At 37.1% G+C, this 15,018-nt stretch overlaps 1 protein-coding gene across 2 annotated transcripts; it reads right to left on the minus strand.

Moving 5' to 3' along the window:
* Positions 1–2,193: 2,193 nt before the first annotated feature.
* Positions 2,194–15,006, minus strand: BPNT1 (3'(2'), 5'-bisphosphate nucleotidase 1). Of its 2 annotated transcripts, XM_071579086.1 has the most exons (10): positions 14,798–15,006; positions 13,848–13,905; positions 10,857–10,981; positions 8,211–8,315; positions 7,826–7,933; positions 7,237–7,285; positions 6,195–6,286; positions 5,027–5,224; positions 4,071–4,176; positions 2,194–2,774 (listed from the first exon to the last, which is right to left on the minus strand). In XM_071579086.1, exons 3-10 carry the CDS (start codon positions 10,971–10,973, stop codon positions 2,626–2,628), a joined length of 924 nt encoding a protein of 307 aa, XP_071435187.1. In that variant the 5' UTR covers positions 10,974–10,981; positions 13,848–13,905; positions 14,798–15,006; the 3' UTR covers positions 2,194–2,625. The 2 variants fall into 2 exon arrangements, with proteins under 2 accessions (XP_071435187.1, XP_071435180.1); XM_071579079.1 differs by lacking the exon at positions 13,848–13,905.
* Positions 15,007–15,018: the final 12 nt, after the last annotated feature.

Here is a 15,018-nt window from a genome sequence, read left to right on the forward strand (position 1 = left end):
ACATTTTTTGTAAGCATGGAAAGTGTTTCCATACAGAAGTGTCTTCACACATCATGCAGAAGCTGGTGTCTGCTATGTGTGTTCTACTCACATTAAGGTAATGAAGTGACCAGATACAAATGACAGCAGAATTAGATAAAGGCTTAGGCTGAAGAGATTTTCAAGCCTATTACAAGTTTCAGATGAAAATAAGGATGTAGATGCATAGATGAAGATTACTAACAGTGGGTTCTGTATGTAGAATTTCAATGAGTACTTTGAAAGAATTATTAAGGCAGGCTTTGCATCGTCTGAGTTGTTTTACGTTTCATCTTACTTATCTTTGCAAATTCACATGCAGATTTTGATGGGAAAGTTAAAGCATTCATAACAAAGAATCCTGTGTAAGATACAGGTGAAAATTATCTGTAACTGAAGCAGCAAAATGAGATTAATCTTGTACTTGCTACATGGCTCAAACTTCAGTCAGAAATCAATATGTGGAATGACTTAACCTTGTAATGGGCCAAAATATGAAGAAGGTTCTAATTAAAGCAGACTGAATCTGTCTTGCTGCTCTTACTGGTCATGCACTAGAGGAAAGACTAGAAAGGTAGTCTTAAGATCAAAGGATTAGAAGCAGGCATCATTCCTATACATGCAGCTTTAATCTAGTGTCATGATAGAATGAGGTAAGTGCTAATCTTGCTAATTTATCTGTAAATGTTATGCTAAGATGACCTCACCAAAGAGCGAGCTTCCTTAGATCCTGTTCCATGTGTACACGTGGAGAGACTGGGAACACTAAAGAGTTGCCTTATTCATATTTTTTGGTGTCAGTTTATTGCCATGTTGCTCGCTGGAAATAGAGCCAGCTTTATGCCAGTGAAGTCATATTGATGTTATCCTGTGGTGAGGAAAGGATATAATCTAAAGTCTCTTAATAAAATTAGAGTTGTTAAATACCTTGTGTGATGAAAGGAGAAAGAAGTAACTTGAACACGCTGTTGAAAACTGAATTTTGAAATTTTCTTCTCTATGGAAAACAACTTTTTGTACCTGGAAGTGCTAGTTTAAAGATGGTTTGTGTGGATGAGTAGAGGCAGAGAAGAAGTAAGAAAGGGTGCAGTGCAACTTGCAGGCTACTTTAACATTCATGTGTCAGCACAGGTAAAGGAAAAAAAAATCATGTGGGAGAGGAGCCTAGGGATTCAGTCTTTATGTAAGCAAGCAGCTGTGTTCAGGCACCCTCCCTGACAACACGTGCCTGAGAACCTGACATATACCACTCTATTCTCCACACAAAGAACAGAAAGAAAAGCAAAACTATGTGTTGTCTGCTAAAACTGGCACCTGCTCATGGCATGCCTCAGTGCATGTCACATTGTTAGGGAAAGGAAAGCCTTAAGACTCCTTAATTTGAAAGTAAGGGACTTGGGGTACAAAATCTGGAGAAAACCAAGGGCATTAGAGGCCTCACTGGTTCAAGATCGTAACTCCAGAATCCTAAATTCAGCTGGAAGAGACTTCACCTGCTTTGGCTACAGTTGCCAATTTTAGCTCACCATATGTAATTTAATGCCTTGTTCTCTTTTGTGTTCAAGTGGATTGAGCAGTTGACTCCTGCTTTCCTAACATCCATCCCTATGGGAAAGCTGACTGAAACAGGCTCTCTAATTTTTAAGTTAACTTTAGGGGATCTTGTCCCTCTTCCTGCTCTTCCCCTAACATGCCTATGTTTCACAGGGAGACCAAGTGCTACTGTCAGGTTCCTCAGCTCTTGGGGACGCTGGAAAGTCTCCTGTTTATCTCAAAATTTGGACATGAAAAAAATTATGTTCTGCAATTTCTGCTCTTCCCAAGTACATCAAAGTGACCTAGGATGCCCAAAGCACTCACCGCAGTGGCATAAACCCTGACAAGAGGCATTTCAAAACACAGGTGCTAGGAACGACTCCTCTCTTCAACTGAGGTGTCTTGAACCCTTCTGTATTAACACTTCACTGATCCTCAAAAGATCCAACAACTCAGGAATACCTATTTGAGATGCTGAAGGCCCAGATGGACTGTGTCTTGCCTCCTGCAAAACTCAGACAACCCAACTCACCACAAATAGCATTTTCAGCCATCCCAAAGATGAGTGCAGATTGAAACAGTCAAAGATGCACTTCTAAGAATCAAAACTGGCAAATTTATAACAAATGAGCTAATCCATGCAGGCAAATCCTTAGTTCATTTGTATTAAACACAATAACCCATATTGACTACATACAACAAAATCATTGAGCAAGATCAGGCAAATGACTTGAAATGACTTTGTGCCCAGAATTTTCAAATGATTTTTGGTCTGTAGTGTTATGATTAGCAGTATATTATGCACAGTCATGAAGAATGAAAACTCCCAGAAAATATAGAATACAGTCATTGAAGAAATGTGACTGTTTTGAAGTTGTCTGCTAAAAACAGCAAAACAATCTGATCCAACATTTACTTAGGGATTCTGTGTAATTTTGAAATTATTGAACACTTAATGAAAGAATTCAGTTCAGATTCTATAAAACAGAATTTCAAACTCAGTTATCTTCCTTCTTTTTCTCCAAGCTCACTTTCTCAGCCTTCCAGGCCAAGTGAGGATGTTTCCTTGCTTTAAGGCACAAGAGACTGTTTCACAGTGTTAGGAATACGACTGGCATAATAGTCATAATTTCTCAAAGTGGCGAGGACCCCAGCTGAATTCATGTGTTTCACTTCCTTGTTATACTGAAATGAATTTCCACGGATATCAGTTATCTTGCCTGCAAAAAAAGGAAAAAAAAAGGAAATAAAAAAGTATTCTAGCAAAAAAGAGTTGCAGAGAGCAAAACTATTAGTTCAAATGATGTAACTAAAAAAGGCCTTTTTGGTGTACACATGCCTGTCTTCAGATGTGAAATATCTTTGCTTCCATTTTAAGTACAACAGTTTTTTATTGACTGAAATCAAATAACTAGTGGGTTTATTTTTTTTCAACCCTTCTTAAATTCCTTGTGTCTCAGAAAAAGGAAAACAACATTTTTCTCTCATGGATTACTTAAAATGCTTCCTGATTAACTTTTATATTGGCTATTGACAAGAAGAAAAATCCTCAGTTCAAGTAAAAGCCAGGGTAAATCTATACATAATATAGAAACACACCAGCTGGTTTTGAATGAGTTTCTAGAAATCACTTAGCAAGAGCAATGCATATCTTTATGGAAGATTTTAACCAGGAGATACCTCCCGAAGAAGGAGGCTAAATACAGCACTGTGCTGCTCCAGTTTGGTTGGGCTGCTTGAGCCAACCTGTGTAAAGCTATCCCAGTTATCAGCATTAGAGACTGCAGAGGGCTTCAATAGTGTCATCATGAAGTCTGCTATCATTGCTTGACAGAATTTAGGAGATTAAACCCCATAATTTTAGTATATAGTAGTAAAAGGTCTATCAGTGTGAACAGCACTAAAAAAAATATACTTTAAATCTTTGTCAGTCAGATTCTTCCTAACTTCTCAACCCCTTAACCGCTAGACAGGTGAAGTGGCCTATGTTGGCTGGAGACCAGTAATTTCAGTCAACTTTGGAATTTGTACATCTGAGGAACAACATGATTTGTCCCATTTTCATTGTTTTAAGGAACCCAATGTCCACATATTACATAATACGTTACTAATAATAAACTACTACATCCAGTTAGTAGGACAGTAGGATTTTACTGTGAGATAGTAGCCATCAAGAAAAAAAAGCCATTTGTTTTGAAAGTATTAAAATTAATATACCCAAAATTTGGAAAATAGGCTTTTTGGATTATTTGACCATTATTGACTCTATTAGTCCAGGGCAAAACAGACCATATCATGCTTTTCAGAGCATAATGTGTTTGACCCCTTGACATTACTGTTGATTTCAAAGCGCTCAAAGCTCCTAGTGAGTCATAACTATTAAAAAACTATAAATATTGTTGTTATGCTTTTCAAAAGACATGTTTGGAAAGTCTTATTTTTCCTGTGAAAAGTATAAATAACTTAAAATTGATGCAATTTCACTTAGCTTGGAATTCTGAATGCTATTAACTTACCTCCCACAGCATGTAGAATAGCTTCAGGTGCACATGTATCCCATTTCTTGCACCCAGGACTGGCAAATACATAAGCAGATGCCTTGCCTTCTATAAGTTGAATGATCTGTTAGGAATAAAGAGTTGCAATCATTTCAAACGATATAGGTATTTAGAAATGGGTAGAAATAACACCAGGAAACAGGGATTAAATCCATTTTTCTATGTACTTACGGTCAGAAAAAGAACATCAGCCATTTTATTTGATATTACAAAAAATTTTATTAAGATTTAGAAAGCTATATGGTGTTAACATTCTCAATTCAGTATTTTTGATTGTTGTAAATACTCTACAGGATGAAAATCTGCTCTTAGTTTCAGAAACGAGAATTCCTCTCTTGTTCAAGTACTGAAAAAATGAAGTGGAAACTATCTACATGTTGTGTTGGTGCCACTTTTGTCCTTGTTGGAGAAGAGAGATCAGAGGGTCTGGTTTTGGGAGCTATGACAGAACTAAGCTTTAAAACCTGTAGTAAATGAGTACTCTCCGTATGCAGAGAACTTTTGCAAAGGAAATACCACTGTGTGCTTGTATTTTTACCCTTTCATATGTGCTGCTGGATAGTTGGAACAAAAACTATTAACACAAAAATGAGGACATACCCAATGATTGTGATTAAATTGAATTCCCATTTAGTCATCCTGGTCTTACAACTTTTTATTTTTGCCCCTGGAAACAAAATATTGGGGAAGACAGACCTCATCCATGACCAGCAAGGCCACTGTTACAAATCCATCTGTACCTGTACCTCATAGCAGACTGAATGCTAGGAAAAGAAGTTGTGCTGGGAAAGGTGGAAGAAGTCTTTTGTATATTCATGCAAGTAAGCAAATGATTTCTTTAAAAATTCTCTTGTCTTTTTTTGTTCCAAAAGTTCCACTTCCCAGTAAAACCAAAAGATTTTGAGTTTTCATACCTTGTTTCCTGCTCCTCCAACTCTGATGACAGTGTCTGGGTTCAAGGCACTGATGCACTCATTTACCAGGGTACTGCTGTGGGAACGGGTGGTAACGATGATGTGTTTCCCAGCAGGTGCTTCTGTGAGCTGAAATCCAAAGGCACCTATGCCCAGGACTCCCCAGATGGTCCTGCCCAACACAGCATCAGCTCCTGCCTACAAAAAAGGTACACATGTCCAGGTGAGGGTTAATCATAGTGATCAGCAGTTAAAGCACAAAGGGAAAGGAGTATCTACAGGCATCTTTGCATTTCAGAGAGTATAAAATTAATACTGGGTTATATATTTAAACAATGAAACTTGAAAAAACCTACTTCAGAGACTAGAGTGAGAAACTGTCTCTCTTTCCCTCTATGGCAAAGACATCATTTACCCTTTTCTTATCTGTGACGTGCTGGTGCATTACATCCTACCTCCAGTGACTAGCAGATTAATACTTCTATATTTCTGTACTTTGAGCACAATCTGAAACTGAAAATATCTTGTAATCTTAAATATTGTGTGATACAAGTCACATAGAATATTATAGGCATTACATCAGCCCAAGAGCTTTTTCTTTAAACTCCAGTAAGTTTAGTTAATTAGGCTGCAATCATGAGCTTCCCCTCTCCCCCTGGATAATACTGAAATAATCTCCAAAAGTATAAATGCCTGTAGGTTGGCCATCCTGGACTTACACCTGAGATCTGACATGGTACACTCTAACCCAGCTGTCAGCTTAGTTTATTTAGGGCTGCAGATTTATGGTAGTTTACCACACATCACAAATGAACCTATTGCTAAAGAATTTAAAGCAAAGACTGCAAAAACACTGATCTATACTTGTTTTACAGTTTGTACTTCATGTATATTGTAGTAACATGTATAGTATGCATGTAATATATATTGTATTAGTGGATTACACAAGCCTCAGGATTCAGTATGGCTCTTACTAGGTCTCTGACATTCAGTTCCCGGAAAAAAAACATTTAAAATAGTAGATATTTAATTAAAAACCCAACACCTGCTATTACAACTTTAACTTGACTACATGCCACTTTTCAGCTGAAAGTGTGTTAATTAAAATAGCTTAGAAGTGACAGTTAGAAACCACCTAATGCTTTTAAATAAATAAACAATTAAATACCTCATAGTTGTAATATGGCTGGTTGATAACTCCTGCTATTGCTTTGCCTCCATATGCAATTCCAATGAGAACCGTCACGTGGTCAAGCAGACCTGTGTAGAAATAGTACGAATGTAGTTAGGCTTGAAAAGAGAAAACATATAACAAAAAAAGCCTTCAGTAAAAGGTGCAAATTGATACATGGGGCGGTAACTTAAAAATTCAGATATAATCAAGATTTTCAGCTGTAATAGGTTGGTTGATGTTTTTAGTAATTTAGCCTTGAGGTCTGCTAAAAATGCCCCAGATAGAATTCTCTTAATAGAACTATGTTATAATTATCACATAATGAAAAAGAAGTTTAAAGATACAACTAATAGCAGTATATGATGACATTCTTCTATAAATGTGGTAGAAATTCTTTAATGATATTCAAAATCCACAATTTGCTGACAGTTGTAGGTCTCTTTACGAGAAAAGGGGAAAAAAACTGACTAAAAGATTTCATATTAATCAACTAAAAGATGCAGGAGGAGGCTAAAGTGAGGTTTCATCATAGTGGTTTTTGGAGGTTTTTATTTTCTTTTATTTTCCCTTTTCTTTCATTTTAGGGTCTATTTCTATGGAAACAAATGAGGCTTTGATGAAAACAGTTTCTTTCCATAACTAAAGAATTGTGACTTGCAGGAAGATGATAGTTTCACTTTGAAAAGGCTAAAAATACCACTGTGGTATTTGGGCTGTTTGAAGAGAAGAGGATGTAAATAAAATTCAGCATATTACTGTGGGAAGGGGAGATCTAGTTCTTCAATTCAAAGTATATGGGAAATTGTAAATTCGACTAAAAATTTAAGACAGCACTCAGTAGCCCTTCAGGAATAGTGAATTGTGGTTAGAACTGAATGGAATGATTACAAAAATTCCACAGCACTCAAGAAGTACAGAAACATCAGCCTTATGAAACAATATTGTAAGCAACTTCTATGATAAAACCATATACATGTATATGCTACTTTACTGTATTACTATTTTTTTAATCAACAGAAATAAAAGAGAATCCAACCTTCAGTGTACTCTTTGGTTCCATCCAAGGGATCAACCCATATTACAAGCTTTAAGAATAAAAAAAAAAAAAAGAAAAATTAACAAACACAAATCATGGAAATTACCATGCAAAGTATATATTTTACTTTAGTGGTTTTTTTTTTATGTCAGAAAAACAATAAAGATATCCAAAATTTTAACATTATTGTATGACTGAAGCCTATAATAGCATTTTACACTGAAAAATACACAACAAAACTTAAAAATTGATTGGAACAACTCAGCATTGACTAGAACATCTCAGCAAATCTCTTAATTTAAGTATGAAGGATTAAACTGAACATGGAAATGAGATTACTTTATTATGTGCAAAGTAGATCCCTTCTAAATGAATTTGAATTACGAATTGTAAGAAGCAAATTTCCATTTCCCATTATGGCACTTATGGACATGCAGCATTTCTGTCCCAGGAAGTGTGAGTCTCATGACTACACTTCAGTTTTCAAATAAAAAAAAAGCAACATCAAAACAACCTTTTTATTGGCTAAATTCAATAAGTAATACAGATACATATGTAAAATATGAGGACATGTAACATTATCACATACCTCTTCCTCTTTAATTCCTGTGTACTGAGCAGGACAAGGTTTCTTCAGTATTTCTTCACAGTGACCATCTTCAATTAATTCCTCAGTTACATCATCAGTGGACAGTTCCTAACAAATGGATTCTCAGAATTATTAGAAAAAGGTGTTGGACTCGCCTCAGTTTGCCTTAGAACTGTACATTTCCTTGCAGTTTGACAAAGTTCATGCAATGGAAAGGTGAAATGGGATGGAAATTAGTTTTGTTTTGGTTTTCTTTTCTTTCTTTTTTTTTTAAATTAAAACAGGGGGTTTCCTAAACTCTGCCAAAGCAAATTCCAGTGCAACTTAGAGCAAGATCAACTCTCAGTATGAAATACTGTAAGCATGAAATAAACTAGGAACTTACTTCTTCTCCTATGATTGTCACCTTGGGAAACTTCCGTGCCAGGGAAGCACAAATGCTCATTTGTACAAGTCTGTCAGCTTTGGTCTGCAAGTCATTGGGACCAGCCTGTCCAAGGATGGAGAGGAATTTGTACATTAAACAAATACACTGACCCAGTACAGTAGCCCAAACAGCACTTTGAATATCTACCCTGTAATGAGAAGAAAGTCAGTTTGATAAATCATCAACCTAGTAAGTGGTCTTGTGAGAGGGAGGCTAAGCACTGCAAGAAGCAGTTTCCCTTTGTATCCCAGAGCTCAGAGACTGGCATGACATTAGAACAATATTTACTGCTGTGTTCTTGTCATGAAATTGTACTCAATATGTATTTGTGCAAATACTACATTGTGTACAGAATAAATCAATACAAGTATGAACCCAGATATAATACATGAAGAGAGAAAGGCAAAAATTAAGATGTTAGCAAGAAAAAGTAATTATTTTAAGGTTCACTGGATGGATGTGGCAAATTAGGAAAGAGGAGAAATGTAGGGAAGGTGTTAATAAAAGGTTATTTAAAGATCCAATTAATCTAGTTTGTTTTTTTTTTTTAAAAAGTAGCAGAAACAATTGTGATGCATAAATTTCTAACTAGTGAACATTTGTTTAATGTAGCAGAAAAAGACTATGGAAGGTCAGAAGCTAACCAGGGAAATTTAGCTGGTCAGTAACACACATGCATATTTTACAGCAAAAAAAGAGTAAAGAGGAAACAGTGCATTTGTTGCCTCAAGACCACATGAAACAATGACTGCAAGCCTTCTTAAAAGATATGGTGTAGCCAAACACATGTTGCCACATGGGCTACAGTAATTTCCTAAATATTAACAATCTGTTACATAGTGAAAGTAGGTTTGACACTTTTGACTTAATCTTAATGTATCTATGGAGGGAGAAGCCCTTTAGTTCCAAAGATGGAATCCCCCAAAGAAATTATTTTGTTAGCACTGACAGTTCATCCAAGATTTGCATCTTAATTGAATAAAACAAAAAATTATTTTATTTGCTTGTTTCTTATTTGCTGAACATGAAAAGTGTTTTAACAAGTTATAGAAATTAACCATAGGAACGGGATATTCAATATAGAATCATGTTATGAGTTAATTTTTGCATGCTCAAAACCTAGTCTGTCCCTTATCCTATTGCTAACTTTTGAGGAACTTGATAGTTTCCTTTGAAATTGCCTTCTCATCTCCTAATAAATTTTGTTGAAATTGGTCCTGAGTTTAGACTCAGGAAGTTTATTACAGAGAATGTCCTTTGTTCCAGGACATCAACCTAATAAAACAGTATGAAGTAGTTCATCAAAACAGCCATCAGTAATGTAAGAATGGCTGGATAAAGTGTCTACCTACCAAATGGGGATAAAAAAAAAGCACCAGTGCTATAAAGAGAAGCAATATAAATGGAGACCTTAAAGTGACTGAGGGAAGGAAAACTCTGGACATTCAGGAGATGAAGGAGAGGAGCTAGCTAAAAATTCAACTGTCCTTGAACTATTTTCCTCATCTAGATAAGTGGATGGCAAGTCACTGTGTTGGGGAAGATGTGGAACAGTCTTCCTACATGTTCTAAAGCTTTCAATAAGGCCAGTTGGAATTGGTCTTGATTTTTGCTGACTGCAGAAAGAGGACAAGTGATGGATGAGAAGCACCATTTTCTGTTGTGCTGTAAAGCAAAGGCACATACAGATTCTCTCTCTTTCGTTCTTCCTCTTCCTTTAGCAACCACATTTGGCAAGAAGCTTGCAGGAATTTTGAGATCTCTAGTCCCTCAAACAGGAGCCTCTTCTGCTCCTCATTGTTTTTGATCTAATTTTGGGTGTTTGTAACATTTATTTAAAAAATAAAAGTATATATAACCAGTCTCATTTGGAACCAATATCACCTGTTACTTTTGATCATATTTGAATAATGTAAATACCGATAATACTTCAATGTAAATATCAAAATTAATATAGATATTTAATGAAGCCCATAATATTGTGACATACCTGTAAAGCTAAAATTAAGTTAAAGTTAATTCCACCTATTCTAGTACTGTAATCAGAACAAAGTTCCTTGCTCATGAGTTCAACTTACTAAATCAGAGCAAATGAAGGACTTAATGTAGACCATTGTAATTTAATTTCTGTTTCCTATTTAAAATTAAATTTGAAGCTCTGAATTTATTTTGGAAACTGTGATTTATGAAAAAATTTAAGGTTCTTTTTTGTTTTAGAAAATTAAACACTGATTTATTCTATTCCAAAATTCATCAAGGGCACAGTATTTTAAGCAGTACTGAGGTGTTAGAACAGGTACAGAAACTAACAGGAAATGCTCATGATTATGAATTTCAACATGCTGTTCAAAACCTATGTTTTGTGAGGGAAATCAGAGCAAAATTATGGTGTTTCTTTTAAACGTTTGAACATTCTTTAGAAATACCATCAAAAGACACTTCTCTAGTGCTCTTTTAACCCTTTAACAAGGAATATTTCTTGTATCAGAGGCGTGAGGACTGTATTCCATTCCCCATTTGCTGATTTTCAAAAATACCACTTTGACCTGTATCTAACTCAGCATTAACAAGAGAAATTAAATTGGAACAAAGTAAAAGTAATACCTTCTCCACTATGCCCAGATCTCCTGCAGACATGACATTTCTAACAATTGTTGCAGCTTTTTCTGCCACAGCGTAGGCAGAGGCGACCACACGCATGAGCAGAGCTGGGGAAGCCATACTGAGTGCTGAAAATAAAAAAATAACAAACCTGTACCTTTCTCTCTTCAAGAAAGACAAAAGGTAAAATATTTTACATGCCATTCCAAATAGATCCAGCTTAAACTGAGAAGAAAGGGGAAAGTGGGACACTGCCAGTGAGTAGTAATGAAAGGAGCTTTGGCTTTTTTAAAAATACAATTAACAAACACAGGAATATAAAGCTATTTTAGACAATATTTTGCAAATATCCATGTTCTGTCTGATAGTGAATCTAGTTCTCACTAAAATAAAATCTGACATTAAAAAGAAGAGCAGCAGAATCTCTATCATAAATATTAAGAAACAGCATAGTCTGCACACAGTACTCATCTTTTGTACATTGTGAATGTAAGTTCATTTTTTCAGAACTGAACCTACAGAGTTGGTTTGTGCCCAGACTCAAGCAGAAAGCTACCAGACAGCACATGAGCAACTTCACTTACTAGTTTCCTTTGTTTAAATATAAAATAGGCTTTTCCAGATGGCCTAATTGTGGACAAAAAATAGGTTAATGACATGCAGATACTGCAAACTTGTATGTGAAAGCCTGTTCATCCAAGTTTTACTATCTCTTCTGTATTGCTTTAACTTCTCCTGATTTCTTTAAGGTAATCTATATTTACATCTTCCTTCCTGCCCTCAACATTTTAATGCCTTGTCATTCTTCCTATTGTGTTGTCTTCTATGTCTGTTCCCCAGCACACATCAGGGCGCTTAACTGGGCCTTCAGTTCCCAACTACAAGAGTGACCATCAGTCTTGGAAAGGCTGGCATTCCTCTCAGCTTTTTTTTTTTTTTTTTACCTCAGGAAAAAGAAGTATTGATAACCATTCTGTATTCTTTAACATGCAAAGGTAATTGCCTTTTATGTTTTCCCATCAGTTTTTTTTCTATCTGTGTAGATAACACACTTTTTGGGTTGAGCTGATATGTGACACATTTCCAAGAAAACACTTGAGCACAGAGGCAGAGCAAAATACAGAGAAACTCATTAATCATCACACAGAAAAAGATATATTACATGGGAAGTGTAATAAAACAGTAAGGTCACAAATATCATAATCAATATTTGCAGCAAGTACTGCATTAGTGACAATAGGCCATTATACAACACCATTCCTTTCTATCTTGAGAAATCAAGTTCATGGCTGTTCACAGCAAAGGCAATCAGCAATGTCAGAAGTATCAAAATTCTAAATTTAGCTGATTTAAGAACTTCCTGAGCACTTTAGAAACATTGTACCACTATCTCTAAAGTCAGAAGCTCTCTGAAGCTGAAAGAGTAGAGTGATTGTGCAAGTACATGCAAAAAGCAGAGTTGCTGATGTTAATTATTATTTACTGCTCAAGGATGGGAGCAAAGTGCTCTGGAGTTCTGTGGAATAGCCAAGATCCATACCCAGTGTGCACAGGTGGGTGATCCTGGGCTGGTAGCAGTGGTTACAGAGCAAATTTTGGGAATGCTACCTGTGGCAAGAAGCAGCTCTCAAACAGGTGGAAGTTGTAGAGCAAATATGTATCATAACACATGAACTGATAGATACTATTTTCATCATGTGAAAGAAGTTAGCAGGAAGGAAAATGGAATGTAGTTCATTCCATACTGAAAACATCTGGAATATTGGTATTTCTGAGAGAGAGTAAAAAAATAGCATATTAGATAGGATGTTTGGATTAAAGAATTGAGCTCAGAAGAAGATAATTAACATTTTAGGCTCAGCTTCTCATTAGTCATTTGACTTTTTACTGTACATTTGATCCTGCTTCATAAAATGAGATTAAAACTTAATTGTTTTAAAGGCTGGATTTATTTAATGTTTGCATAGAGTTTCAAAAGACTTGGAAAATGATACAGAAAAACTATCCTACATTATTGAAGCTTGACCCAGGGTGTTTCTTGGGCATATTTTTCTTGGCCATTCTTAAGACAAACAAACATACTTTCTGTGGTAAACCCACAATCTCTACACAAACCTTAAAAGTTAAAATATTTTTATGAAAAAACCCAGAATTTATTAAAAGAAACTGAAATGGGATGTTCAACCCCCACTCCTCACCAATACAGAGTAACTAATCAATGAATTGCAAAGCATATTACTGCAAAAGATGCCTTAAATTTTTCCAGGGCTGCATCTTCTCTGTGGCACATCTTCTGATGTATGGCACCTTTTTGGTTAGATAGCTGTGCATACTTGTAGGCTGCGAGTTTTTCACCTCTGTAACTTCTTGATCTCAAGTTAACTAGTTCATTTATAAATTTATGGCACATTCTTTCTGATGAGGGCAATGTCTAATGTGTACTTCCACAAGACATTCAAGAGTATATTGCTTGCTTTGGACAAAAAAGTTTGACCCTTACAAGCCTGTACAATGTACAAAGACTGCACAGCAACTGTCCCTCAAGTTAAATTAGTGTACAATTTTCAAAACACGCCTTGTCCTCCAGAGACCACCCCTTCTTTCTCCTGGCCTAGCAACCAAATTTTTGAATGATCTCGACCAATCAGCCTGATCTACCAGCTACTAAAATAAATCAGCTCTCCAGTTTATCTTCTACTTTTCAGTCTTGATGTCTGTAAGTACAGGCTGGCTACAATTAATTTGTCGAAGCACATGTGATGGATTTGTTGATGTTGCTATCTCTTTTATGCAAGATTTCCACTTTCCAAATTTATGATTTTGCCTGATGAAAGGAGAAAGCAAACATCACACAGAGCACATCTTTAAACGCAAGTCCAAAGCCACGGCTTTTTCTCGGAACTCTTCAATGCCCAAGTGACCAGAGCTCCCCATTTCCTTACAATAAACTTCGGCACACGTTTAGTAAAAGATACGTCAGGAAGTAGCACGTACCCAGCAGAGGCAGGCTAGGGCTCGGGAGCGGGAATCCCTGGCTCGCACTGCGGGTCACCTACAGCCTTCCAAGTGGGAAAGGGCTGCGTTACCTCATTTCACCTATGAGGCAACATCGAGGTTCTGTGCTCTCAAACCTTTTGAGTTTGCATGTAAAAAAAACGAACAACAACAACAGAACAAAACAAAAAAAAAACCAAAAAACCCCAAAAAAACCCACAAACAAACAAAAAACCAAAACCCCAACCAAACAACAAGACCTGCAGGAATAAGGAGAGATTTTTGAGTTGAGAAAAAGTTTTTGAATTGCAGATAGATTCTGTAGCCTGCTAACAGAAGCAGGATTTTAGTTCTGTGAAAAGGACCAACAGTTAGAAAAACAAGTAAGATAAGAAGGTTTCAGGTCAGTCTATTCATAGGAAAGGAATTTCAAGAGATAACTTTCCCCATAGCAAAAATGAACGTCTGCTGAAGAGTGTCATCCAAATAAAGCTGGGATGAGTTTGATGGACGCTGTAGTTTCAACCTATGGGATGAAGCTATGGGTGGGAATAAGAAGGGATATATTCTGTAATTAGAAGTTAGAGCGGGGCTTTTTACCTGTCTTTTTCTCTCCATGGAGTTCTTGAATAAAACTGTCTTTGAGTGTGACACCTGTAAGTTGTGGCGTAATTAATCTTTTCTCGTCTTCAAGATTTTCTACGAACTCACACAATCACACGCTTACAAATGGTGCCCCGATTGTGAGGTTTTTTCCCACGCTTACAAAGACCAATCAAAAAAACCCCAAAGGAAAGAAAAAGGCCTGTCCTGACTCTCCTGCCACTATTCCGGGTGTTGTCCTGCCCGAGAGCGGCCGCAGCCCCCGAGCAGAGCCCTCTCTACGGCGCGTCCAGGGGAGCGTGGCGGGACCCACAGGGCGGTCGGGCACGGCAGAGCAGCCGACTCACCGTCTCCAGGTTCGCTTTTCCCTGGATCTGCTCCGTCACGGCTCCCCAGCAGCGTGCGGGGCGCTCCGAGCCCTTCCCGTCCGCGGCCTCCCCAGGGACAGACCCCAGTCCCGGCGCCGCTGGTCAGCGCACCGCGGCCTCCGTACCGGTATCCTCACGCAAAACTCGCCACCTTCACAGCCCTCCCTCGGAATTCCCGAAATCCTTCCGGCTTCGGGCGG

The sequence above is a fragment of the Pithys albifrons genome, chromosome 2 (genome assembly GCF_047495875.1).
Source record: "Pithys albifrons albifrons isolate INPA30051 chromosome 2, PitAlb_v1, whole genome shotgun sequence".
Lineage (NCBI taxonomy): Eukaryota > Metazoa > Chordata > Aves > Passeriformes > Thamnophilidae > Pithys > Pithys albifrons.

Excerpts from the sequence above, each read along its gene's own strand:
- BPNT1 (XM_071579079.1), bottom strand. The coding sequence starts at position 10,973 with ATGGCTTCCCCAGCTCTGCTCATGCGTGTGGTCGCCTCTGCCTACGCT. Across the intron at positions 7,934-8,210 it reads TGACAATCATAGGAGAAGAA|GAACTGTCCACTGATGATGT; the intron begins GTAAGTTCCTAG and ends TCCATTTGTTAG. Across the intron at positions 4,177-5,026 it reads TTGGAGGAGCAGGAAACAAG|ATCATTCAACTTATAGAAGG; the intron begins GTATGAAAACTC and ends TATTCCTAACAG.